Consider the following 27,990-nt stretch of genomic DNA (forward strand, 5'->3'; position numbering starts at 1 on the left):
AAAATCATGAATGTTGTATTAACCCAGTTTTTAAACCTCTCTTTTATTTAGTCTGTTTCATTCATAAAAAAATTTTAGAGGTTTACTACATATATAAATAATGTATCAAAATATAAAAAATAATGTAACACAACATAACATACATAAGTAAATCAGTTTAAGGAAAAAAACAAATGAAGTTATATGTAGAATTCACAAGGGAAAAATCAATTGAAGTTATAAGTAGAATTCATATACAAAATTCCTGTTTCTGAACACTTGCTAGGATTTCATGGTAATAGAATTTATGCCAGTTTTCACATTCAAAGACTGATATTGGCTTTGTTAAGACTATTCAACCTCTTTCAGGAAAGGTCTCTGGCTTATTCGTACTGATTTTCCCTGGTTTAGCACACTATATAAACATCAGCAAATGAGAACATAATTTAATTAACTAATTTCCTGTTCATTCGTTAACTTCATGCCTGTCCATTTACATCTACCGAAAGAGATTCAGGTTTCAACTTGTAGTCAGGTAAGAATATTTATGCTGAGTATATAATCCTTAGCACCTTGGATATTTAATTTTAAGTTTCTTAAAGCATCTGTGTACAAAATCTACATGTATATCTTTACTATTATTCTCAGAGATGGAAAACTACGTGTGTGTATGTGTGTGTGTTTTTAAAATATTTTTTGGTTGTAGATGGACACAATACCTTTATTTATGTATCTTTATGTGGTGTTGAGGATCGAATCCAGTGCCTCACATGTGCTAGGTGAGCACTCTACCACTGAGCCCCAACCCCAGCCCTACATGTTTTTTTATGTGTATCAAATATCTACGTTTGACCACAGACCATTCACAAAATTGTTAATGTCAAGTACTCTTCTAGCTGCTGAATTTTTTTCTTGAGAATATCCTACTACACAGGTTGACTTCAAGCTTGAGAGGGGAAATTGTAAAGAAATTGTTTCTTTCTATTTTAAATAGCTGACTGATTTCCTTTTTTCAGTTTTGGTGAATACTTTCAACTGAGGTGATCAGTTGAACTATTATATTGTGGAGGCTACTAAATTTTTATGCATTGGTTATCCATGGGAGAAATTAATATATGCTAGTCACCCCAAAATTTTACTACTTAATGAGAATCAGAATGTAAAAAACATACCTTTTTTTTTCCTACATTTTTTACTGGTGCATAGTTGAAATGGTTGTTACATATTTGTACATGTGCACAATATAACAGTATAATTTGGCCAATGTCATTCCCCAGTGTTATCCTTTTCTCTTTTCTCATCCCTCTCTGGTCCCTTTCTATTCAGCTGATCTCCCTTTGGTTTTCATGTGATCCCTCCCACCTTTCTTTTCCCTTTTCCTCTCTAGCTTCCATATATGAGAGAAAACATATGACCTTTGACCTTCTGAGTTTGACTTATTTTGCTTAGCATATTGGTCTTAAGTTCCATCTATTTTCCTGCAAATGACATGATCTCATTTTCCTTTATGGCTGAATAAAACTCCATTGTGAGTGTGTGTGTGTGTGTGTGTGTGTGTGTGTGTATTCCATATTTTCTTTATCCATTTGTTTGTTGATGGACACCTAGGCTGGTTCCATAGTTTGGCCATTGTGAGTTGTGCTGCTATAAACCTGGGTATGCATGTATCATTACAGTATGATGGCTTTAATTCTTTAGGATAAATACTGAGGAGTGGTATAGCTGGGTCATATGGTGGTTCCATTCCTAGTCTTTTGAGAAACCTCCATACTGATTTCCATTGTGGTCGTACTAATTTACAATTCAACCAACAGTGTAAAGGTATAGTTCCTTTTTCTCCACGTCCTCTCCAGCACTTATTATAGTTTGTATTCTTGATGACTGCCATTTTGACTAGGGTGAGATGAAATCTCAGTGTAGTTTTGATTTACATTTCCCTAATGGCTAATGATGTTGAAAATTTTTTTCATGTATTTGTTGGTCATTTTTTTTTTCTTCTTTTGAAAAGTATCTGTTTAGTTCATTTACCCATTTACTAATTGGGTTACTTGTTTTCTTTTTGGTCATAAGTTTTTTGAGTTCTTTATATATTTTGTATATTAATCCTCTGCCACAAGAAGAACTAGCAAAGATTTTTCTCTCATTCTGTAAGATCTTTCTTCACATTCTTGTTTCCTTTGCTGTGAAGAAGCTTTTTAACTTGATGCCTTCCCATATATTAACTCTTGGCATTATTTCTTGAGCTTTAGGGGTATTATTGAGAAAGTCATTGCCTGTGTTATATGCTGCAGTATTGACCCTGTGCAGAAACATATCCTCTGATGTACTTCCTAATAGCCTGTGCTTTGGGTACACAAACCTCTCTGGGTCCTCTTCTGCCAAAGATCACTTTGTGACCTCACAAAATTTACTCACCCTCTCTAAGCCTCCATTTCCTCCCTTGAAACATGGAGAAGATGGGTTGAAGATCATTTATGTAAGATGGTAATACAGTGCCTGTCTTATAGTAAGGATGCTATAAATACATCAATTTAGTTGTTATTTCTGTAATCACTTATGATTTTCATACAACTCATATGTAAGTGTTTTGAAGTATTTCTTTTAAACATAGAATTTGTATTCCTCTTGGAATTGTCTTGGCCCTGATCAGTAAATACATTGCAGGCATTGACTCTTAGAAATTTTCATTTTGATCTCAGCGAGGTTGCTTGGATGGGCTCAGTATTAGAGAAAATTATGTGTACATTTTTGCTAAATTTCTGGGACAATATCAAGTACATGAACATTTAATAAATGTTAGCATGCAAGATCCTTTAATCTGTCTTTTCCTTCAGAGATTGATCACTTCATACAAACAGAAGTAACAAGATAGTGAAATGAGGACACAGACTCAAAAATAGGTGTAAGGTCCAGTTACTTTATTTTTTTTTCCTTGTTTTTAAAACCACTCTATTTCCCGAAGTTATTTCATTATGTCCCATGATGTTCATATTCTTCACAATTAACATATTGACCTATTGGAAGCCTGGAGTTTGATGCTATTAAAGGCTAAATAAATTGCAGAAAGTTTTCCTACCAATATCTTCTTGACTGTACCAAATGAATGCTTTCTTAAATCTCATTGGAGTATATTGTTGTATTTTCTCAAACATATTCAGATGGCAGTGTTTTCTTTTAAAACTATTCAAAGGCATTGGAAAAAAGCAGGAGCAAAATTAAGTTTGTAGTTGATATATCTACTTAAAGATCTTTCTGCAGATGACTGTCTCATTGACATACAACTGGAAGAAAGGTTTCTGACTTTCTTCACATCAGAAAGTCTGTCATAGCTGCGCGTGGTAGCACACACCTGCAGTGCCAACAACTTGGGAGGCTGAGGCTGGAAGGACAAAAGTTCAAGCCCAGCCTTAGCAACTTATGGAGCTTCTGTCTCTAAATCAAAAATAAAAAGGGCTGAGGATGTTCAGTAGTAAAGCACCCCTGGGTTCAATCAAAAGAAAAAAAAAGGAAAAAAGTCTGCTGTAATGCTTTTTCTTGCATGATAATTGAGATGCTGTCATTTGCTGCTTCCAGGAAAGGAGTGCTCGCAGGACGAGAGCACAGCAGCTGCCATCTTCACTGTGCAGATGGATGACTATTTGGGGGGCAAGCCAGTACAGAGCAGAGAATTGCAAGGCTACGAGTCTACTGACTTTGTTGGCTATTTCAAAGGAGGTCTGAAGTATAAGGTAAGCACCTCTCTCAGTTTCCTTAACGACAGTTTCAGTTTCTCCTCCTATTCATGCATACCTCATGTCTTCATGAAATGAAAATTCATTGAAGGCAGTTTTTTTTCTTTTAATCTATTTTGTTCACAGATATAGTCCTACTACCTGACAGTCACATAATAGGTGCTCAGTAAATGTTTGTGGAATGGACTAAATTTATTTTGAGAGGTTAATTTTTAAGGAGATCTTTTGGTTGCATCTTGACAAGAGAGCTCTTTAATATTTTGTAAAGTTATTTCAATAATTAAATATTGGTAACTTGCATTGTAACAGTTTTCATTTTTGCTCTTCTGGAGAATCTCTGAATTTGGTGCAAGTAATCCAAGCCTTCAGAACCTGAATTGTTCTGGAACAACTTATACAGTATTTATAGCAATTATAATTTCAGTTACTGCAAAGAATGACACATATTCCCCCAGTGTTGTGGTTCAATCTTAGATATAAAAATGAAACCACTGAGCTGAAAATATCTGAGGTTAGCCACACAGACTCAGATACACATGCTTACACATGAACCCCAATAATGTATATGTATTGGCTTGAAATATCAGTTTGCTTTATTTCTGAAACAAACAAAAATCAATAAGTAGTTCTGTCCCCTTCATTATGGGTTTTTCCTGAAAATTTCCCAGTGACCTTTACAGACTAGTTACACTTCCCCATTTTCCTATTTCTTCTATAAATGCCTGTTCAGTTAAAGTATGAGAAGTATCCTCTGTATCCGTCAGCTTTTCCTTTATTGTGACTAAATACCCATGAAAAACAACTTAGAGGAGGAAAGATTTATTTTAGCTCACAGTTTACGAGGTTTCAGTCCATTCATTGCTTTGTAGGGGAAGACAGCTGCCCAGCTCATGGCTGCCAGAAAGCAGAGGGGGGGTCGGGCGAGAGAGAGAGAGAGAGAGAGAGAGAGAGAGAGAGGATGTTGAAAGAGCTGGGGACAAGAGACACCCTTCTAGGACCTGGCCCTGGTGATCTGCTTCTTCCAACTAGATCCCATCTCCTAAAATTTCCACCACTTCCCATAATACCATCAAATTATTAATCCATCAGTGGTTTAATCCATGGATGGGGTCAGAGCCTACATGATCCAATCACTTTCCAAAGGCCCCCTGCAACATTGGTGCATTGGGGAACAAGCTTTCAACATACGAGTCTTTGGAGGACATTTCATATTCAAAGCATAAAACCCTTCCCAGACATAAATCTTTTCATAAAAAATATATGGTCCACCAGGTGCTTTGTATACCCCATTATTGCCCACCACTGAGAATATCCCCCTGGTGAAGACCTGAAACCTCAGAGCTAAACTGGATATTTGAATATATATTAATTTGCATATTAAGATGCCAGGTTTATTTTTACCTTTACCTGATCAAAGCCTGTTGAATATTTGTGATACCATTGAAATGAGTAAAAAAACAACTATAAGTTCTTTTATCTCTTTTTTTGGATTATAATTTTTTAATTTGTTTTAATTAGTTATACATGACAGAAGAATGCATTTATGTACTCTGATATATCATACATAGATGGGATATAATTTCTCATTTTTCTGAGTGTACATGCTGTAGAATTATATTGGTCATGCAGTTATATATATATAACTGCATGACCAATATAATATATATATACAGTAATAACGTCTGTCTCATTCTACTATCTTTCCTATCCCCACATCCCCTCCCCTCCCCTCCCTTCATTTCCCTCCACCTAATCTAAGGTAATGCTATTCTTCTCTAGTACCCCCCCCACCCCTGCCTTATTGTGAATTAGCATCTGCATATTAGAGAAAACATTCGGCCTTTGGTTCTTTGGGATTGGCTTATTTTGCTTAGCATGATATTCTCCAACTCCATTCATTTACCAGCAAATGCCATAATTTTATTCTTCTTTAAAGCTGAGTAATAATCCATTGTGTATATATACCACAGTTTCTTTATCCATTAATCTGTTGAGGGACACCCAGGTTGGTTCCATAGTTTAGCTATTGTTAATTGAGCTGCTATAAACATTGACGTGTCTGCATTACTATCTTATGCTGATTTTAAGTCCTTTGGGTATAAACCAAGGAGTGGGATAGCTGGGTTGTAGTGTTTCCATTCCAAGTTTTCTGAGGAATCTTCATACTACTTTCTATAGTGGTTGCACCAATTTGTAGTCCCACCAGCAATGTATGAATGTACCTTTTTTCCCACATCCTTGCCAACATTTATTATTGCTGGTATTCTTGATGTTTGCCATTCTGATAGGAGTGAAATAAAATCTTACAGTAGTTTTGATTTGCTTTTCTTTAATTGTTGAACACTTTTTCATATATTTGTTGATCATTTGTGTTTCTTCTTCTGTGAAGTGTCTTTTCAGGTCCTTAGCCCATTTACTGATTGGGTTATTTGTTTTTTGGTGTTAAATTTTTTGAGTTCTTTATATATCCTAGAGATTAATGCTTTATTGGAGGTGTATGTGGTAAAGATTTTCTCCTGATCTGTAGGCTCTCTCCTCACATTATTGTTTCCTTTGCTGGGAAGAAGCTTTTTGATTTGAATCCATCCTATTTTTTTTTAAATTTTTATTGTTGGTTGTTCAAAACATTACATAGTTCTTGATATATCATATTTCACACTTTGATTCAAGTGGGTTATGAACTCCCATTTTTACCCCGTATACAGATTGCAGAATCACATCAGTTACACATCCATTGATTTACATATTGCCATACTAGTGTAGTGGTTTGATTTTTAAAACCTGTCTCTCCCTCCTTATTTAAATTTACTGTGAAAGCTCCATTCTTTAAGTGTTCGTGAAGTTGAATCCATCCTATTTATTGATCCTTGATTTTACTTCTTGCGCTTTAGGAGTCTTGCTAAGGAAGTCAGATCCTAGGTCGACACGGTGAAAATTTGGGCCTACTTTTTCTTCTGTTAGGTACAGGTTCTGGTACCTAAGTCTTTGGTCCACTTTGAGTTGATTTTTGTGCAGGGTGAGATATAGAGGCTTAATGTCATTTTGCTACATATGGATTTACAGTTTTGCCAGCATCATTTGTTGAATAGGCTATCTTTTCTCCAGTGAATGTTTTTGGCACCTTTGTCTAGTATGACATAACTGTATTTATGTGGATTTGTCTCTGTGTCCTCTATTCTGTAGTACCATTGGTCTACAAGTCTATTTTGGTGCCAATACCATGCTATTTTTGTTACTTGTAGTATAGTTTAAGGTCTGATATTGTGATGCCTCCTGCTTCACTTTTCTTGCTTTAGCTATCCTGGGTCTCTTATTTTCCAAATAAATTTTATGATTGCCTTTTCTAATTCTATGAAGAATGTCATTGGGATTTTAGATTTTATTAGGAATTGCATTAAATTTGTATAGTGCTTTTGGTAGTGTGGCCATTTTGACAATATTCATTCTGCCTATCCAGGAGCATAAGAGATCTTTCCATCTTCTGAGGTTTTCTTCAATTTCTTTCTTTAGTGTTCTGTAGTTTTCATTTTAGAGTTCTTTCACCTCTTTTGTTAGGTGGATTTGTAGGTATTTTATTTTTGAGGCTATTGTAAATGGGGTAGTTTTCCTAATTTCTCTTTCAGTGGATTCATCGCTGATATATAGGAATGCATTTGATTTATGGGTGTTGATTTTATATCCTGCTACTTTGATGAATTCATTTATTAGTTCTAGAAGTTTTCTATTGGAATTTTTGGATCTTCTAGATATAGAATCATGTCATCAGCAAATAGTGATAGTTTGAGTTCTTCTTTACATATTTGTAAGTTCTTTTATCTCTTTTGAAATCATTATTTCAAAATGACTCCAAAAGTGAGACTATTACATCCATTTTATTTAATTCATATGAGTTCCTCTAGTTTATGTCAAATGATTCTGAAACTTCCATCATGTTAATGAACCCAACTTTTGAAATAAGCAAGGACTTGTAGTTACTAAGAGCAGGTGCTGTAGCATTGTCTTAGTTGTGAACCCATTTCTTCCAAATGACTTGTTTGCCTTAGGGCAAACACTTAAGGTTTCTGTCTTAGATTCCCTTGAATGTACAATGGGCATAATAACAGCTTCCTCATCCAGGTGTTGTAAGGATTAAAGATTAAATTAAATAATAAAACATCTAAACAATACATAATCAATAAAGATTTAGGACATTATTAGTCCTATTGGCCATTGACATTGGAAAATAAAACTTCTGGATATATATTCAAAAGTAGACCTGATAAAAGTAATTTTATAGTTATAGGATACTTAGCTTCTAATAATTCAAGCCACCACAGATTAGCATTTTTCAGAAAGAGGATGTCTGCAAATGGAGGTCAAATTTATCAGCAAGAAAAGCAGTTGACTATTTTATCAGTAGTGACATTGTACATGTGGAATATATGCAGTTGCAGCAATACTTGATAGGAAATGTGGAAGCAGAGATAACCACCTAGAAGATAGTTATGTCACGCTGAATTTCATCCCATTATTAGTTGCAAGCTACAGGAATAGGTTAATCATTTTTTGTATATTGTCTAATTTAATATAAATTTTTATATGGTACAGTTTCTATTATAACTTCCCTTTTAAGATAAAGCAAAGCTCAAAGAGGCTTACCAAGGTTTTGTATCTAGTATGTGCCTGTGTGACCATGTGACTTCAGTGCTTAAAAGCTAGTAATCATTATACTAGGATGCTCTCAAAATAAGCCAATGATTCATATGCCAGGAAAAACTTTTAATTGAAGACTACCTTCTGGAAAAGTTTATTGTTTATTTGGACTGGGTAAAACTTGACAAAGTCTGCCATTACCTAGGCTACAGAAATCATATGAAGTTGCTATATGCAATGTAAATTGAGTTAGAAAATGCTAAGATCATCTTCCCGTCTCATTTTGTTGACTTGTGTCATTTCTTGCTGAGGTCTTTTGGGAGCCTGGGAACGTGTTATAGAGGCCTATTACTTACCACTGCTCCCTTTTATTAAATTTCTGATTAACATACTTTTCTCAAGCTCAGCAAGATGCCACTCTCAGCCATGATTGTAAACAGGGACCATCAGACATCTGTCAGCTGGCAAACCTGTGTTTATGGTACCATTGATATGGAGGGTCATCCACTCTGCTTTAATTTTGACTCATGAAAGCAGAAAAGGATTGGAAGTTTCTAGCATTAATTCAAGCAGTATTCATGGAATTACTGTCTGACACAGATTATATATATATATATATATATATATATATATATATATATGGCATGATTTTTTCCTTTGTGCCTTTGTAGCATTAAATATTAGAGACAAGATTATTTTTAAAAATAATAGCAAATTTTTAGATTACACATCACTTATGATTCACCCTGAGTTTAGCCTGAATATTATGGGTGTATTCTCAGTCTAAGTCTGCTCTATATTTTATAACATTTTTTTTTTCAGATCATAGTATTCTTTTCTATTTTTTAAACTTAGGTCACAATGAATTTTATTATTTAAAAAACCAAAATGGCCATAAACAATAATGTGTAGGTGAAAACTTGTATTTATTTTGTTATATAACACTTAATTTATTCAGTCAAGAAATGTTACAATCTTGCAAAATTAGGGACTAGGATATTATGATTTTTTAAAAAAATTTGAGGTTATAATTGTCCTGACTCAACATTTAACCTATTCCAATAAAACTTTTCTATTTATGAGGGCCTATTCTTGGAGAATGGTAGAAATTTAAAGTATATGTAAATTTAAAGAATATGCCAGTGACTACATATGCAACTTAGTCCCTTATTTTGGATTTACTGTATATGTTTATATGATAAATTTGAAAATTAGACTCTTCTATAGATTACTTAATATAGCCAATTTTTTTTGACTATTGTGGGAAGTCTGCAATCTATCGTTTATGATGCCTCTTAATTATGCACATTACTTCATAATTAATTCTGGAAGTAAATATGGTTCCTAACATTTAATTAAAAAATAAAAAGGTAAATGAAATGATGATTGTGAATAATGCAAGAAGATGTAGTTGATACAGTATAAGTTTTTTTCTTTAGCATCTCCCAAATCCAGTGGTGTCCTGTTGTTTTGTTTTGGTTGGGGATGTGCAATCAGATAGTGTATCTCTCCTAACTTAAGGTAAAAATATTCAGTCTTAGCATATTGGATAAGCTTTCTTTGCCAGAAAATGAAGAAGATCTTTGATATTTTAACATAAAAACAAGGATGCTCTCTGCATAGAAGCAGCACATCCCTGGCTGGATCCTACTCCCCTTCTCCGTCCTAACTGCAACCATGTCCTAATGTGGGGTACTTGTTCTCTGCCACTGTCATCTGTGCCTGTTCCCTCTGACTTTTCCAGCCTTCTGTTGCCTTCTTCCTTCAAGTATTATTATTATTATTATTATTATTATTTTGCCTTTTCACTGATTAATGATTTGGGAATCACTCATTCCTGAGGGACAAGAACTACCACCCTTTCTTTTAGTTAATGCATCTGGGGTTTTCTTCCCTGAAGGTTCTCAGTAAATACTTGTGGTTTTTAAATAGAGTTTCTAAAACAGGAAGAACAAACAGAGCAAACCAACAAACAAACCTGTTGATTTACCAAGGAACTCTCTCCTTATTTAACTCTTTACATGGACTTATGTGGCTATTTTCTCCTGGTCCTTCAGGCACAGGTGGGCACAAACACCAGTGGTCTTATGCCTTGCCCTGACTAGTTAGCAGCCTCACCACTTTTCTCTGTTTTGTGTTGTGTCTTCCTCCCACTGATCAGGCTGGAGGTGTGGCATCTGGACTAAATCACGTTCTTACCAACGACCTGTCAGCGGAGAGGCTCCTGCACGTGAAGGGCCGGAGAGTGGTCAGGGCCACAGAAGTTCCCCTCAGCTGGAACAGTTTCAACAAGGGCGACTGCTTCATCATCGACCTGGGCGCAGTAAGTTTCATGTACACACACAGACATCTACAGGGAAGCAAACTGTCTTTAGATCACATCGGATGTACATGTCATTGGAAATAATCACTTTTTGTACATGATTGGAAAGAGGTCATGTTTACGTGAGATGCGATCGTATGTGTAATGGGCAAATATTTAAATGGCACATAAAGTGAAACTTCAAAGTTTTTATGTTCTTTGGTAGGTTTACAAAAGTGATTTAGTTCTTCCTACCATAGAAGAGAAATTGAATAATTTTTGATTACATTTCCCCTTCATTCTGAACAGAGCTTCCAGTAATTATTTTTGTCTTTAATTGTGTGGGAAAATGTGGCTTGTGGGGGGGGGGGTAGGGAGGAATGATTCCCTAAGCAATTGAAGGTTCTAGAATTTAAACTGGGGATAGGTGACTAAACAGCCTGCTGAAGAATTTTGGAGGACCGTTTTAACATGTATACATACATACACAAACACATACACACCATACTCTTTCATGCTTTCAAATACCTTAGGGTTACTAGAAGAAAAGGAACAGGCACAAATAATAGGTATCTTCTTGGCATGTTCAATGGCATCCAACATATTTTCTTCCAGGAAGAGGGGCCCGTCTAGTGTCAAGGATACTTATTAATCATTTTCATCATGGGGAAGAAGTATTATTCAATGGCTTATATTAGACTCTAGTAGATAGGATTGAAATGTGTCTTCAAAACTTTGTAAGGTTTCTAAAGGGCATTCCTTACCACTGAAAATCAATGTTGCCAAGGCAACACAGAGAAGCTTGGAGCCTGTCTATGATTTCCTCTCTTTCTCCTTGTGGTCAGCATTCTCAGCACCAGTCACATCAACATTCTCATAGTCTGGTCTTAAATTGTGGGACCAAACATTATATGGAGTTCTGACTTAGCCTGTATTTCTTCAGTTACTTGAGGTTTGGACTGTCTGTGGATCTTGCTCAAGGGTGCACAGCCAGTAAATGGTAAAGCAAGAATTTGACTCTAGGTATATCTGATTCTTATTTTAATTTACTGCATCTCCTTGGGAAGTATTTTGGGATAAAGCAACAGACAGAAGCCAAAGGAATTTATTCAGTATGCATAGACGAGGGACCCTAAAGAGGCTCCAAATGGAGCTCTCTGGTCAAGTTCTAATTAACCAGTTTGAATCTGGCAAGAGTACAGACATGTGTTAATTTTATAAATAAAAAATACTCCCAAGGTATAAATGTCATCAATTTCCTTAAGTTAGAATGCATCTGTAGTTTTATTACTGCTAGGGTCATACCAGATTTTATGTACCTTTGAGCTCTCAATAATATTTATGGCAGACTATAATTCTCAGTGTTGTATTTAGACACCTACTCTGTAAAATGACAGTACTTTTGCCCTGAATCCTACATTAAATTTCAGGAGAAAGTCCTTTTCAACTTCAAAAACTAATTAATCATCTTAGTCCTGATCTTCAGATCTAGACAAAAACAGCCTACTATCCTACTCTTTTATTATCTCACACCAAAAATAAATAATGCAAAAAAAATGGCCACAAGTATCAGTAACCCACATAATTCCAAAGCAATTAATTACAGCAGTCTTTCAAAAGCTATGCACAGTAATTATTTATCTTAACTTCTATTTATACCACTTACATTTTAAAGCCTTTTATAATTTATGGAATGTTTTTACATATAAAATGACATTTAAAAAAAGATGAGACCTCAGTTCTCATTTAAGTTACTGTGCTCTGATGTTCTCATCCTTTACAGGTGGATATCTGAATGGGTAATTTCTAAGATCTCTAAACAAATGGGACACTTTCCAATGATAATGGAATTTATCACTGATATTGATTGAAAGTAATTCTTTCCTAAAAACCTTTTTATGTCTAATGCAATTATTATACAAATGCAATAATCTATTTAATTATCATGAATAGCTTCCAATTCAGCTTTCCAACTCTCTATGATTTGATCTTGGGCAAATCATTAACCTCTGGAGACTTTGTTTCCTCATTTTTTTTTTAACCTCTTAAATCTGGTTTTTAATGCTACTTTTGGCCTTAGCTGACTGTGATTCAGACTCAACTGATGCACAGTCACATCTGGGAAATGGCAGTTATCATTTCAGTTTTGAAAGGGAAACCGAAGTCTGTGAAGATGTGTGCAAGGCACTCGCATTCATAGCAGCTAAGGGTTGACTTGGGTAGGGACCTGGGTTGTTCTAGCCCTAGATCATATTCTCTTCACTATCCAAGTAAACTAGATATATTTTAGATGGCTTGGGATAACAGAATTTCAGAATTTGCTGAATTAGGAATTGATGATACCTAATTTGGTGGAGATTCTATTGAAAGTCGAAGAATTCATTAAATCATTGATTATTTTGTACCACAAATATTGAATTTCCACATGGGACAAATAATTGGATGTTGTGGTAGGTGGCTTGTGGTTCTAGTGACACATCTCTCTTCCCATAGGTAGTTTCAACTTGTGGGAGTAATGACCCACAAATCCAGGCTCATATAAAGAGACAGTCTTTATTATAAGGTTCAAGGGCATTCATTTATTTAATAGTAAATTATCTTTATATAATTAATTATATTTAATAACTCAGCTTTTCTCCTTGCAGACCTTGTAGAAGAGATATTTGGAATGATTTTGTTACCAAAGTTTTTGTGTTTAGTTGTTTCTTATGTCATGGAAGTTTCCTATACTCTAAAGGGATAGAAACCCTGATAGGAATCAAGCCCTGGATACCTATTACACTGGAAGAAATGCCCACATTATTAACTTTTAGCGGGCCGATACGTTGCCAAAAGTTTCTAACTGGTGATAAGATCTTGTGATTATCAATAATTTTATTTTTGGATTTTGCCACAGTAAACAAAGAAGTATAAGGAACAACAATTTTCTGAACTATAATATTTTAACAGTCATTGAGTTGATTATTTAAAGACCACCTTCTGCATCAGGGGACACAAAATGGAGCCTATGCATATTGGTTATGATATTCTGCATGTTATGTTTCCTTGTTAACTGTTAACTTGTTTTATTACCCAGGTATGAAAAATATAGATTAATTAAATGTTCAAAGCCATCACCCAGCTCAAACCAGCTGACCCAAAACTAAGATTATAGGTATAATTTAAATTCCACATTTTGAGAATGTTTAAGGATGTCAGCTTTTATGACAAATGGTCATGATTACTATGCTTTTTTCTTTTTTTTTTTAAAGAGAGAGAGAGAGAATTTTAATATTTATTTATTTTAGTTTTCGGCAGACACAACATTTTTGTTTGTTTGTGGTGCTGAGGATTGAACCCGGGCCGAACGCATGCCAGTTAAGTGCGCTACCGCTTGAGCCACATCCCCAGCCCCACTATGCTTTTTTCATATGCCTTACAAACATTTGCTCTCTTGTAGGGTTTTAGACTACAGTAGAGATTCCCTCTCACCCCCTCACCCTGAGGTATGAGACTGTAAAATTATCAGTTTAATCAGTGTGAAGGTTAAGAAAATCATGATTGTTTTAAAGAATGATTTATGTATGTTATTTTAGTGTGTTATCTGAAAATAGTATAGGGCATGGCTGGATCTCAGCCATTCATAATTTACTGAACCTTTGGAAAAGTAATTTTGAAATATGCATTTTAATGTTGGTGAGTTTGTGAGTCCTTATTTTCCCACTAATTTAAAGAAAGATACAAGTTATTAGTAAAAAATTAAATAATAAATTAACTAACAAAGTTACAGCAAAAAATATGATAACCCAGCACCAGTAACTACAGAATATGAATGATAATGGAAAAAGCACATATTCTCAAGGTTTGAGATCTGGTGTAAACTCAGAGAAAAGTATGTCAGTAAGCCACTGATGAAGAATTAGGTCTAATAGGAGTAGGAGTTCCTGTCGTGAGTTACTGATCCTGATATTCTGCCTGTTCTGTTTCCTTGTTAACTGGTAACTGGTTTGGTCAGTCATGCAGCTTCGCCTCCTCTCCTGGCTATTTATAATCTATCACCCCTCCCCCACTGTTCAGTCATGTTGCTTTGAAAAAGCAGCCTCTACTTCCTCATTCACCAGTCTTTAACCCACATGTCTGGCTTTCACTCCCACCATTCTTTGGAAACTGATTTTTGCCATGGGGCATGAATGACCAGTGGACATCTTGATCTAATGGTCCATTTGATCCTCGTGCTGCATCCGACACTAGCTTCTACCTGTCTTCAGCTCTTCACCTTTCCTGGCTTTCCTGTCCTCCTCCCTTTGAGGCCCTGCTTTCTTCTTTGCATGGCTTACCCACCCCCTCCAGTATATTTTAAAAGCAGTCTGGGTTTAATGACTGTCTCTTCTTTATAAATTTTCCTGAAAAAAAAAAAAAAAGAAAAAAACTCATCCTCACCCAAAATGTTCACTACTATCCACTGGTAAGCCTCAGTTTCATAGTCCAGCTCTGACCTCTTGCCTGAGCTCAAGGTCAGTATTTCAGGCTGCCTATGAGATATTCGGCTTCTGTTCATCATGAGAACTTCAAACTCAACGAGAAAAGGAAGTTCATCGTCTTCACTCACATTTCAAACCAATTCTCCTCTTATTGTCCTTGCCTTGTTAACAGAACCTCCACTCACTTAGCCCCTCAGACTCCCATCCAGGAGTCATCCTGATAATTTCTCCCGGGAGTTCCACATTCAGTTACTGGCTGTCCTGGTCGATTCTGCCTCCTAACACCTCTGGTCCTTTCCATGCCCTTTATGGCTGCTGATATGTCTCAGTGCCCCATGCACGACACATTCCCTCCAGTCACTGTGCCTTTGCTCTCCAGGATGGTTTCCTTTGCCCAGAACCCTCTCCTCTCTGTGACTCCCTTCTCCAGCAAACATCCATTCTCATCTTATGCTACGATACTCAACTCCCATGTCGCCTTGTTCACAGTTTGTTCTCTGACCTCTTCCTCTTCTGCTTTTCCTGTCCTACATTCCACCCCTTTATTGTCACGGAACAGAGATTGGCTCTCAGCATTTCTCACACTATCATGCACCTAGTGTCTCACTCATTTTGTTCCTCGTGTAAAGCCCAGACTTAAAGCCAACAAATGCGTGTCTATCTGGAATAAAACATACTAGTCTCACATAGTGCTATGTCCAGAAATGTGATTTTCTTTTTCCTTCTGTAACTCAACCTGGCCCTATTCACAAGCTCCTAGTACCATAGGAGAGTTGGAAATAAAAGTGATTTTTGTCTTATTAAGATGAATTTTGTTAACCACTTAAAGCAATTCAGACTTACGCCACTAGTCACCTTTTCTATTCCTTAGGTACTAGGGATATTTATATAATATTATGGCCTGGGTATAGGGGTTGAGGTTGAGGATGGAAGTACGAATCTAATTTACCTTCATTTACCTGTAGTCTTCATTGAAGCTCAGCCATGCCATTCATTCTTGGGCTTTGGCCTCTTTTCTCAAGACATTTGCTAGAGAATAGGCTTGGCCTAAGTTTGGTCTTCTGATGTTATCATACCCTCACATCAAGGGAAAGCAAGACCCTTTCTGGTTCTTGGAGCCACATTGTACTCTTCTCGGGAACTCTTTGTTTTTCTCATGCCATACTGGAGAGATAGGACATTATGTTCTCACTGTGGTCTGGAGAACTGTTCATAGTCATTTCTGCTCTAATTTTCAGACTCATGGATGACTCTATGAATGTATTGATCAGTTTTGTGCTACTATAACAAAATACCTGACATAATCAAATTAAAAAGAGCAAAAGTTTATTTTACCTTACAGTTTCAGAGGTTTCAGTCCATGTTTCGTTGGGTCAGTTGCTTTGGGGCCTGTTGTGAGGCAGCATATCATGGCAGAAATGTGTGGCAGAGGAAGCTGCTTGCCTCACAGCAGGTGGGAAGAAAAAAAGAGAGGAAGATGAAAGACTGGACTCTGAATATCTCCTTCAAGGTACACCCCCATATAACCAGAAGACTTTTAAACTTTTAAAGACTCCACCACTTTCAATACTTGGGGACTAAGCATGGACTTTTGACAGATACTTATTTAAACCCTGGTTATGACAAATCAAAAAGTGATTTGGAAAAAAAGTGTTCTGAGCCTCTTCTCAAAGATTAATTGCCTCTGGTCAGGTTTCCTAGTTTTCTTAATCTCCCTCTTTATTGTTTTTCAACCAGACAAACGAGTCATACCTAATTTTTCTATTCTTGCCTAATCTGTGGTTCCTACAGTTTGCTCTAGCACCCAAGGCCAAGGCTCTGCTTCTTGATATGCAAAACAAACTTTGACAGCATCCTCACTTCTCATGCCCCCCACCTGCCTGCACCAGAGAAAACGCTTTTCTCTAGCAAAATCAAGTTTCTTTTAATTTAAAACCATGTCAGTTTTCAGAGTTTTGTCTCTGCTGTGATTGAAAATGCTTGATTTAAACTGAAGACTGAGCAAACCATATATCTTCATGCTGGATAACTTTGTCCATACCCCCAAAGTAATGCCTAACACTAGATTTATAAGAGAAGAACCTTGAGGCAATAAGATAAGAAGAAAGGATAAATCTAATCTTAAATCTGTTTAAAGTGCCCTGCAATAAAAATATGGCCAAGAGGAATTTATTGTGTGCTTAGTATGTGCTGGGTGAATGGAGTGTAGGGGTGAAGAGCAGGCAGCCTTTGCCCTCTGGATACTGTTGAATGGCTTGAGGCACGTCCACATTCACAAATGTGACAAAGTGCAATGGGGGAGTGAGGGCACTGGAGTAGGGGTGCACATGCCTTGAGGTTAGAGAATGGATGAGAGCAATAGACAGCATGCAGGGTGCTAGGATTTCTGCTTTAATTCTCAGTCATGCTTCATATTAGAGTCATTGGAAAGAGGTTTTATTTTTTAAGATAAACATAAGAATACTCACTGCAACATTCTTTTTTAACTTTTTTTTTTTTTTTTTAGTTTTTGTTTTTGTTGTTGCTGTTGTTTAGTTATTTTACTTATTTATATGTGGTGCTGAGAGAATCGAACCCAGTGCCTCACACGTGCTAGGCAAGTGCTGTACCACTAAGTCACAGCCCCAGCCCCAAGAGGTTAAAATAATGATTCTTGTTCTTGTAATGTGATCCCTAAAAATACTGATTTTTAATGTTTGGGGATGGGACTTTGGTGTGGGCGAGTTTTAAGCCCTGCCTCCCTGGTTTATTCCAATGTACAATGAATATTGAGAACTACTTTCGTACAGGGAATGTCTAAAGGTGCTGGATTATTCAGGGTCATATGCATGAAGAATATGTCATTCAGTTATATAGCTGAGTCACCAGTGTAGGTGGCAGGCAGAAATGGCTTTTGATAAAGTATGACTAAACCTTTGGTTTGTCGAACACTCTGACTAGAACAGAGGGCATAATTTTACCTACTCTCTGGTGCCAGCGAGTGGCATCACTACCAGCAGCCATGCCAAATTTGTCTAAGTCATTTCCCTTTTCCCTGTCCTTCTGGTGCATGGCCAGATGGCATTGTTGACCAATCCTGCCGCTGTATTCTTCTACTTAGCCCCTGATTTCTCTCTCTCCACTGCTTTGCCCTAGTTTAGAAGCAGTTTCTTCCTTTCTGGTCTGTGGTTCCTGCAGTGGCCCTGCACATCACACTGTTCATCTTCCATTTAGAGATAATTTAAAAAATATATACATGTGTCATCGAAGGATGTTGATTTCAGTTGCCTTTGAGGAAACTAAAAACAAGATTTACTAATCCCAAAACTAAGGAAGTCAGGTTTTAAACCTTTAAAATGAAAAAGGTAGATTCTTGGAGGTATCTCACGAGTCATTAACATCTTCAAGCTTAGAGAACCTCTAGGCAAAAGGAATATCTTCATGAATTTCTGTATTTTTTTTTTAACTAGAGCTAATGAAAAAACTAAACACAGTACAAAGCAAGGAAGAAGCAGCAGCCCAGGCTCCATTCTCCTTTTAAAAAAATTTAGAGGTATTTATAGTGAATAACTTGGAAAAGTATGAAAAGGCAGCGCAGTAGTGCCGAGTTCTATGGGCGTGTTGGGGGTTGACATCTCATGGACTGATTTGGTGCCCCTATAAACTCAGCTTCTGAAATCTGTTTCCCTTTCAGGGCGTCATTGAACATTGTTTTATTTGGGCTCTTATTTCCTGTCCCCAAATGATGTTTGGCTGCTCTTTGATGTTTCACTTATTAATTTTGACCACATGGTTTAAAGGAAATCTTAGAAACCTCTGGTTTTCAAGGCCAATAATAGGTCTCCCCTCCTCAAATGTGGTGGTTTCTGTTAATTGTCACTTGCTTGCTTTCATGTCTTGTTACTGATAGACCAGACTAATGGCCAGTAACAGGGCGTCTTTTTGCCCTTCTTTCTTCCTTTTCCAATAATTATGCGGAGTAATTTTGTTTTTCTGTAATCGTTTGTTCAGTAAGAGCTAATGATAGTTCCACAAACTTCTGCGAGAGGGTATGCCTGGCTAATATGTACATCAAACCCCTTTCTGCCAAAATTCAAGTGGACTCCATTCCAAATGAAATGGATATTTCCATATTCACAGGGAGTTTTCATATTCCTTCCTCAAAGAAATATGACATTTGGTGTTGAGTTGTTAAATGCCTTAGGATCTTGGAAGGTAAAAACCTTGTTTGTTTTACAATTTTCAGTGTGTAGCACACTTAAACTGATGAAAACTTATCAGCTAAATTACATGAACATATTACAAATAAAATAGCTTAGATTGTAGTGAAAACTTTTTGTTGTAGTGATATATTATCACCTATCAAATTAGTTCAGAGTTGTTTTTTTAAAGCTCTATGCAGGATTTCTCTTCTTAAGCCTACTCCCTTTAGAAAACAGGATAAGTGGGATTGTAGGAGAGTTTTTTCAAGCACGGTGCCAGGTGAATACAAAGTTTCCCTGTGCACTGACTGGTTAGGTAGTCTTGACCAACTGCCTCTGAATAGAGTAAGTGTTGGGTAGTACAGTTTATTAATAGTACCACATACTTATTTCAGCACAGTAGAGCTCTGTTAAAAGAAGTCCCGAACACATGATCCACACATAGTGGAATAGAAATTGTTTAGATTTAATGAGTTATTAAAAATTCTATTTAAAAAAAACTTTTGGGAAGGGGTGTGTATTGAGGATTGAACTCAGGGGCACTCGACCACTGAACCACATCCCCAGCCCTATTTTGTATTTCATTTAGCAACAGGGTCTCACTGAGTTGCTTAGAGCCTTGCTAAATTACTGAGTCTGACTTTGAACTCACGATCCTCCTGCCTCTGCCTCCTGAGTCACTGGGATCACAGGTGTGCGCCACCATACCTGGCCTTTATTTAAACTTTTTAAAGCAAGTTTTAATGTGCTGTTGCCACCATTGAATAGCTATATTTGCATTAAATGAATAGCTATATTTACATTAAATTAATTAAATGAAGATGATGTTTTAGTGTGACTAAGCAATTCTGACTTTTGACACTTTACAATTGAAGTCATTATTTTCTTGCATTTCTTGTCAATTAGCCACTGAAAAATAAGACTAGTAAGAAAATATGTCACTTGTATATAATGGCAGCATAAAATAAGATAGAAATAATTAAATAATAAGTAGCACACAAACCATTCATTTTCGTGACAAATATTTTGTAACACTTTGTTTAATGATTTAGTTATCTTTGAGTTCAAAGTAAAACTTCACTTTTAAGGTTTTGCTGTTTTTATGAGTATTTCCTACATGTTTTTTACTATTTTAAAGGTAGAGATGGTGGTCTCTAAACAATGATAAAGAATATTTTCTATAATGTGAATTGATGCATACTAAAATCTTCCAATCCAAAGTAATATTGTGAGAAATATTTTAGACTCCGTAGAATATTATAAAATTCTATGTTAAATAATAATTATGCTTATGATATTCTCATTATCTGCAAAACATCTTAATCACATTTTATCAGGCTTCCCTGATACTTTAAAGATGCTAATAAAATTTAGTGGGATTTTATATAATCTCTTTGAAGTAGATGAGAGGTAATTTCTATAACTAAGGTATCAAGAACATAAACCTTTGTAGGATGTTCATATAAAATAGTCAGTTTTGAAAGTTGCTAATAAGCCTGAGAAATCTTAGAGCTCACTTCTGATGTACTGTTCATATTTCAGTGTGATATAAAATATAATCCTTGGATGTTTGCTTTCTCAGACCTGCTGAGAAAAGAATTATTTGTAAAATACTATGAAGTAAGAGAGGGAAAGGAATCTAAGCCTAGACCCTGGGCTCTCTTTGGCAGAGTGACCTACTGGGCACCTAATTAGATGTTGTGGATTCCCTGCTATATGTGCCCAGGGTGACCAGCAATGGTTCTAATGTGGTTGGATACTAGAGTCTCCTGGAGAGCTGTCAGTTACGCAGTCATCCAGAACCTGAGAATCTCTAAGGATAGTGCTCACACCTCTGTACTTTAATGCTCAGTGACTACAAAACCACTTTTTGCTCTTTATGACTGCTAAACTTGGCAGGATATTCACATGGTCTCCATATGTGAGCTTCATGTTCCAATACCCAGATGTAGAAAAGACATTGGAGAGGAAATAATACAAGTGTGCTTTTCTCTTAAGAGATAGGAAAGAAGTACACCATGACCATATTGAATAATTAAGTCACATTCTAGAATGAAAAGAATTACAAGGCATAATCCTTTTATTTTATTTTTTAATAAAAGTTTTAAATCCTAAAATGTACAATTTATTCTTAAAGAGTATTAGGCCAGTCAGAAACAGGGCAAAATAGGGGGTTTAGAGAGACGGTCTCAGGCCTACTTTGTTCAATGGTGTGTCCCCAGTACACACAAAAAAACCTCCCTGGCTTTAGGCACACAGTAAACTGGCTTTGAATGAAAAGATGAGTCTGGACTGAGCAATCAGAGAAAATAGTCCATCTCTCTGGATGCTTGGGTACTTGCTCATTTATTTTGCCATTACTAATTTACTATTCTTTTTAAAAATGGCAAGCATACAGTTACATACCCAGAAAGTGACAGCCCAGGTCAAGCTCCCTCACATTTAACCACTATGCTAACTACCTCTCCATGCTTTAATGAGGCAGGTGGAAATTGAAAACCATGGGTTTTGCAAATATATTTATTAGTAAAGTGTCTGTTAGTCAATCTCTCCTTGCAATTCTTTTAGTCATCTCTTTATCCCCAACATCCACCTCATAATAAGCACCTAATAAATGAATGTGACATATAGGAAGCTTTCTTTTTGAATATTCATGCCCCCCATCATTTAAAACTATTCATCCTTAAATATCTTTTTTTCCTGTAAATACACATTTTGGTTTCTACTTAAATATAACTGTATTATTCTGTAGCTTTATTTTATTCTTACTGATATACCAGTAATTTTCTGCATCAATATTAAAACATTTCCTCAATTTTGATTTCCTGAAGAGGAGTCCACAAGTATCCATGTAATGGTATTTAATAGCTCTCTGTCTGTTGATGGGCATTTGTTTCGTTTCATTTCTTTGTTGTTAGAATCAGTGTTTGAATATTTCTCTAGGATAAAGTCATAGAAATCCCTGATTTTTATTAGAAATTCTCAGTATTAAAAACACATTTAGGGCTGGGGTTGTGGCTCAGAAGTAGAGCGCTTGCCTAGCATGTGCGAGGCCCTGGGTTTGATCCTCAGCACCACATAAAAATAAATAAATAAAATAAAGGTATTATGTCTAACTACAACTGAAAAATATATTAAAAAACAAAACACATTTAATTGCTTGATCTGTGCCAGACTGCCCTCAAAAGAAGCTTGTGAATGCTTATATCACACAAATAGTGGGTGCTGATGACCATTCCTACACGCACCAGGCTGGGGAAACTTAAACTTTTTTTTTCTTTTGTTAAACCACATTTAATAGATAAAATGATGATGTATTTCTCATTTTGCATTGGGATTTGCATACATTCTGAATACTGTACTCAAATATAAAATATATGGTATTTCAATATAAATGGTAGCTAAAATCTCTATTATATATCAAATGACTTTATATTTTTCCATATTTTCTGTTAAAATATAATTTTAATAATTAAGCACCTAATTTTCTCCTATGTATAGTAATTTGTATAACTGATATCCTATTATTAAACATTTAATGTTTCTCTAATACCTCATTGATATATATCAATGAAAATCCTTGTATATGTGGGTTTTTTCTTCTAAGAATAATTTATTAAAATAAATTCTAGATGGTGATATTACTGGATAAAAGGTTTTAACTCTTTTTATGACTCCTGATAACCACTGTTAAATTGCTTTTCATATTTTAGTTATTTGGATTTAGCCATTCTATATTTTAAAACATTATATTGTACATGACAAGTATATGCAACTTGGATTTGTCAGTTGGAGTGAATAAATTTATAAATAAGTAAATTGCTTGACAAAAGTGTTATATCAGTTTTTATGACCATCAAGAGTATATTGCCTTAACAGATTCTTGACTACTTCTCTGAAATATGCTAGACTTATTATATTAAATTTAAATACTCCATATAAGTTCACTTTTATAAATTATAATTATTGTATTTTATATACAAAGAACACTGAGGCATGTTTTTATATTTTGCATTAAAAATGCTTTCTTTAGAATACTAACAGCCAACAGAATGATATGATTTAAATATATGTATAATTATATGTACCTCACCTCTAGCTAATTTTAATTTTCCTTTCTTATACCTTTTTGGTTTTTCCTAATTAATCACAATGAGTAGCCCATCAAGTTTGAGTGTGCTTCACATGTACTTGAGGCCAAAAGATCTCTCTTTCTTTTAGAAAATTTACCAGTGGTGTGGTTCCTCATGCAACAAATATGAGCGTCTGAAAGCAAGCCAGGTTGCCATCGGCATTCGAGATAATGAAAGAAAAGGAAGGTCTCAACTCATTGTGGTGGAAGAAGGAAGTGAGCCATCTGAGCTTATGAAGGTACTGTGACTAGTGTTATTTGTTACAGGGTTACTACCATCCTTCCTGTGTGTGTGTGTGTGTGTGTGTGTGTGTGTGTATGTATGGTGTGTGTACATCAGGGTTATCTGTGTGATGGTATTAAGAAAACAGAAAGCTATGTTTTCTTCTTTCATCCCCTGAACAATCATCACAGGAAATGCCAGCCCCTTCTTCTGTGGTATTTGAGGACAAACACATGGGTGACACTTTTATTGGCAATTAGAATACATTTTGAAAGGAAGATAATAATTAAATGCTTCTTAAAATTTTTTTTTAAAAATGCAATGGTTACATCCAATTTTAAAGTTGACAACTGTTTTAGTGAAAGAAGGAAATGAGGGGGCTGGGGTTGTGGCTTAATGGTAGAATGCTTGCCTAGCATGTGTGAGGTACTGGGTTTGATTCTGGGCACTGCATATAAATAAATAATAAAGTAAAAGTCCATTGAAACTAAAATAAAAAAAATTAACAATAAAAAAGAAGGAAATGAAATCTTCCACAAAGGTATTAAGTATACTAGTATTTTAAATATTTCAGTCAAACCAAGAAGCTGTCTTTAGACACGTTTTTACTACAGCTCCATAGACATACATTATTCACTTAATCATTATTTTATTTTTAAAAAATTTAAAATTTGTTCTAATTGGTTATATATGACAGCAGAATAAATTTTGACACGTTGTACACAAATGGAGCATAATTTCTCATTCCTCTGGCTGTACATGGTGCAGAGTCACACAGGTAGTGGAATCATACATGTATATTGGATAATAATATCTAATTCCACCATCCTTCCCATCCCCACATTCCCTTGCCTCCCCTCAATCCTCTCTATACAATCCAGAGTTCCTTCATTCTTCTCTACCCTCACCCCACCCCACTGTGGATCAGCATTCCCTTATCAGAGAAAATATTGCCCTTTGGTTTTTTGGGATTGGCTTATTTCACTTATCATGGTAACAATTATTTTAATATTAGAGAATAGTTGTGACCAGGCTTTCCATTTTAAGAAAACTTCAGTGAGTACCTTACTGTCCATATTGTATCTGTTCTTGTAAGTCTGATTATCAGCACAGGGTATAATCATATTCAGATGTCTTGATATATTGGCAAATTTATTGCTGTTTATTCACTTAACAAGTATTTATTTGGCTCCTGCAGCGTTCAAGTCTCTAAATGTTTTCACCAAATGCTACTTGGTTGCATAAATGCTGTAGTCCATCATGACCTTACAGAACTCTGTCAGGCTGTATTGTAATACTTTTTGAATCTTATGCATTTAATAGTGGTAGGGGATATCTTTTTGAGTTGTCATTTGTTTAAATTCCTGGGAAATTATGTACTACCCAGTGATGAGTTTAGCTGTTTCCATTTAAATTTTTCCAAAGACTATCTTATAAATATATTTTAGCTTTTGACATAGAGCAATTTAATACATTAGTTACCTGATCAATGATAGCCTAAAAATCCAGTGATCAAAAATTACATAAGATAATTTTATCAATTATAATGTGTTTAAGATTTATTTCTTTAATAACCCCTGAATACAGACTTTTCTGATGTTTTTAGAAATCATTTTAATTCAGTAGGGAAAATGCTCAAAGTATAATGCTAAGAGAAAAGGTAAGGTATAGGATTTTACGTACCATATTACCTTAATATGTAAGTTTATGTATATAAAGCTATTTAGACATACATAAATATATGGGAAGAAATAGGTTGAAATTTTACCAGTATTATCTTTGACTCTTTAGATGTGGCTGTTATTTTCTTCTTCATTTGTCCTTATATTTTCATAATGTCTTTATAAAGAGCATTCCTTTTATAGTCAGAATAAAGGTCATCCAAACAAAATTAAGTTAAAGATGGTTTTACCAGATCTTCAACAGCCAAAATAATACTGTTAATAAATTAGACATTGAAAGCTATTCAAAATGAATTCATGATTCTTTAGTATTTTTTCAGGGCCTCTGTTTTAGAGATATGACTAAAGCCATTTAAATCTTTCAACTTGTATATTTGGAAGCAAATGTCTATAAGAAATATTTCTACAGGACTGTAAGCCCTTGTTTCAATGGCTATATAGCAGTCGTCCCGTATCCATGAGGATGTGTTCCAAGATCCCCAGTGGGTGTCTGAAACCATACACAATACCAACCCTTGTATATACTATATTTTATCTGATATGTACGTACCTATGATAAAGTTCAATTCATACATTATTTATACTAAAAGATTAACAAGAACTAATAACAAAGAGAACCGTTATAATAATGTTTTGTCATGAAAGTTATGTGACTGTGGTTTCCCTCAAAATATGGGATTTTCCATGTGAAACTATGAATGAAGGGAGGCTGCAATGATTTGAGGACATTGGTGGAGTGGTGGATAAGGTGTCCTGTTGGCTGTCAGACTTCATCCCTGCTTTTTCATGTTTTGCTGTGGTCCCTGGTTCCTCATTGTCAAGTCAACATTTAGACAAAGCTGCTTCTGTGGTCCCTTTAGGTTGTAATGATCTGATATTCTACCTTATCTCTTGACCAGTAGCTGCATTTAGTTATCAATCAGGTGATACTTTCAGTCTGTTCTGGGAAGCAAAGCCTCTGTGGCTGAGGGGCTTGGCTGTGCATGCCTGCATTTGGTGCCCTTGCTTATTGGATTTTATTCAAAGCTTGTGAAAAAAGAGAATTTAAACAATGTATTATGCTGTATTACTAAATTGAAACAGTAAAATGTAAATATGAAGAAAAAAAGAGGAAAAATACATTCTTAATTTAGAAATATTAGAGATAGGAGTAAAAGGACCTGATACTTAAAATGCCCTGTGTTTCAGAGACTTTTTGTTTGGGGTTTTCAAAAAATCTTACAAAGCACCTACTGTTGTCCATATGAAACACTCCGTGTCTATAGGGCATTGTATTTGACAGCTGTCACTCACAAGATGAACGAAAGGAGTGTTCAGTGAGGGCCTTCCTTAGATAGGAAAAACAAGCACTCAGTGGGATTTTTGTTGTAAATGTTGTTTTGTAGGCTGATTATAGGGGTAAGTGGTTATCTGATGAATTAATTGTGTACCTATGATAAACTTGTTGGACTTATGGGCTTTCTCAGTCCTATAACTTTAAGGATAGAATCCAAAAAATTCTGAAATTGATTGTGAAAATTAGAACTTTATTTTCACCATCCTGTTAACTAAAATGTGTCATTTCTTCCAATTGTGGATGTGATCAACAGACTAGATTAGCATGAGCAGTACTTGTGACTTTTTCAGATCACAATGTAGTTACTGTGGATAATCTCCAAATATCATTGAGGTTTAGTCAAGCTCTGTGGCACACACCTATAATCCCAGCTGCCTGGGAACCTGAGGCAGACCCTGTCCCAAAATTAAATAAAGAAAAAAGGCTGGAATTCTAATGGTAGAATGTTTGCCTAGCAAGTACAAGGCCCTGAGTTCAATCCCCAGTACTATTTAAAAAAAAATATTTTGTTGTTACTTGGTGATTGTCACAGATATTAGATATTAGAATTAGATCCTTGCAGTATTATTATTTAATAATTTACTAAAGAAGCTCATATATTAATTTACATATTTCTTAAAAATATATTTTGAGGGCTGTAGCATAGTGGTAGAGCGCTTTCCTTGCAAGTGTAAGGCACTGGGTTCGATCCTTAGCACCACATAAAAATAAAGATATTGTATCCATCTAGTACTAAAAAAAATAGACAAGATATGTATTTTGATAGTTGCATTTTATTTATATGTGGTGCTGGGAATTGAACCCAGTGTCTCACACATGCTAGGCAAGTGCTCTACCACCGAGCTACAACCCCAGCCCTTAAAAATGTTTTTCTTAGAGTGGGTCCAGCAGACTTCAGAAGTGGTCCAAGGTGGTCCATAGTGTGCACATTCACAGAGTCATGAAATGTCATTTCTTTTTCTGAGACTGATGCAACTGATGATTTTGCTAGAGGAGTCTAAAAATAAACATCTTCCAAATTATTGATTTTATTTTACCTTTGAGGTGATTGGATCTTTTAAAATTAACTTTGTCAACTTTGAAAGTCTACACATGAAAGTAATGTTTAAAAAGTAAGGTTTAGAAATCAAGGACTTTTCAATTAATTATGACCCAATTGTTTTTAGTGCATATTTAATGTTGAATGTTTGGAACATATTTTTTAGCACATTAAAGTACTTGATACTGAAAATATGAAAAATAATTTTCCTGAAAGTTTTAAAAAAATTGATCTTTGGTTCAAGGCACTTCAGATATCTATTAATCACACTATTATTTCCATGAAAATTTCTA

The 27,990-nt window shown here is 35.4% G+C and overlaps 1 protein-coding gene across 1 annotated transcript in view; it reads left to right on the forward strand.

Moving 5' to 3' along the window:
* The window catches only part of Scin (scinderin), a 75,148-nt gene that overhangs the window by 5,598 nt on the left and 41,560 nt on the right, over positions 1 to 27,990 (forward strand). Inside the window, exons 2-4 of the mRNA XM_015498109.2 lie at positions 3,553 to 3,707; positions 10,504 to 10,665; positions 23,507 to 23,656. Coding sequence (XP_015353595.1) covers positions 3,553 to 3,707; positions 10,504 to 10,665; positions 23,507 to 23,656 — 467 coding nt within the window. The remainder of the gene's footprint in view (positions 1 to 3,552; positions 3,708 to 10,503; positions 10,666 to 23,506; positions 23,657 to 27,990) is intronic.

This window comes from Marmota marmota, unplaced genomic scaffold (assembly GCF_001458135.2).
Source record: "Marmota marmota marmota unplaced genomic scaffold, marMar, whole genome shotgun sequence".
NCBI classification, from domain to species: Eukaryota; Metazoa; Chordata; class Mammalia; order Rodentia; family Sciuridae; genus Marmota; species Marmota marmota.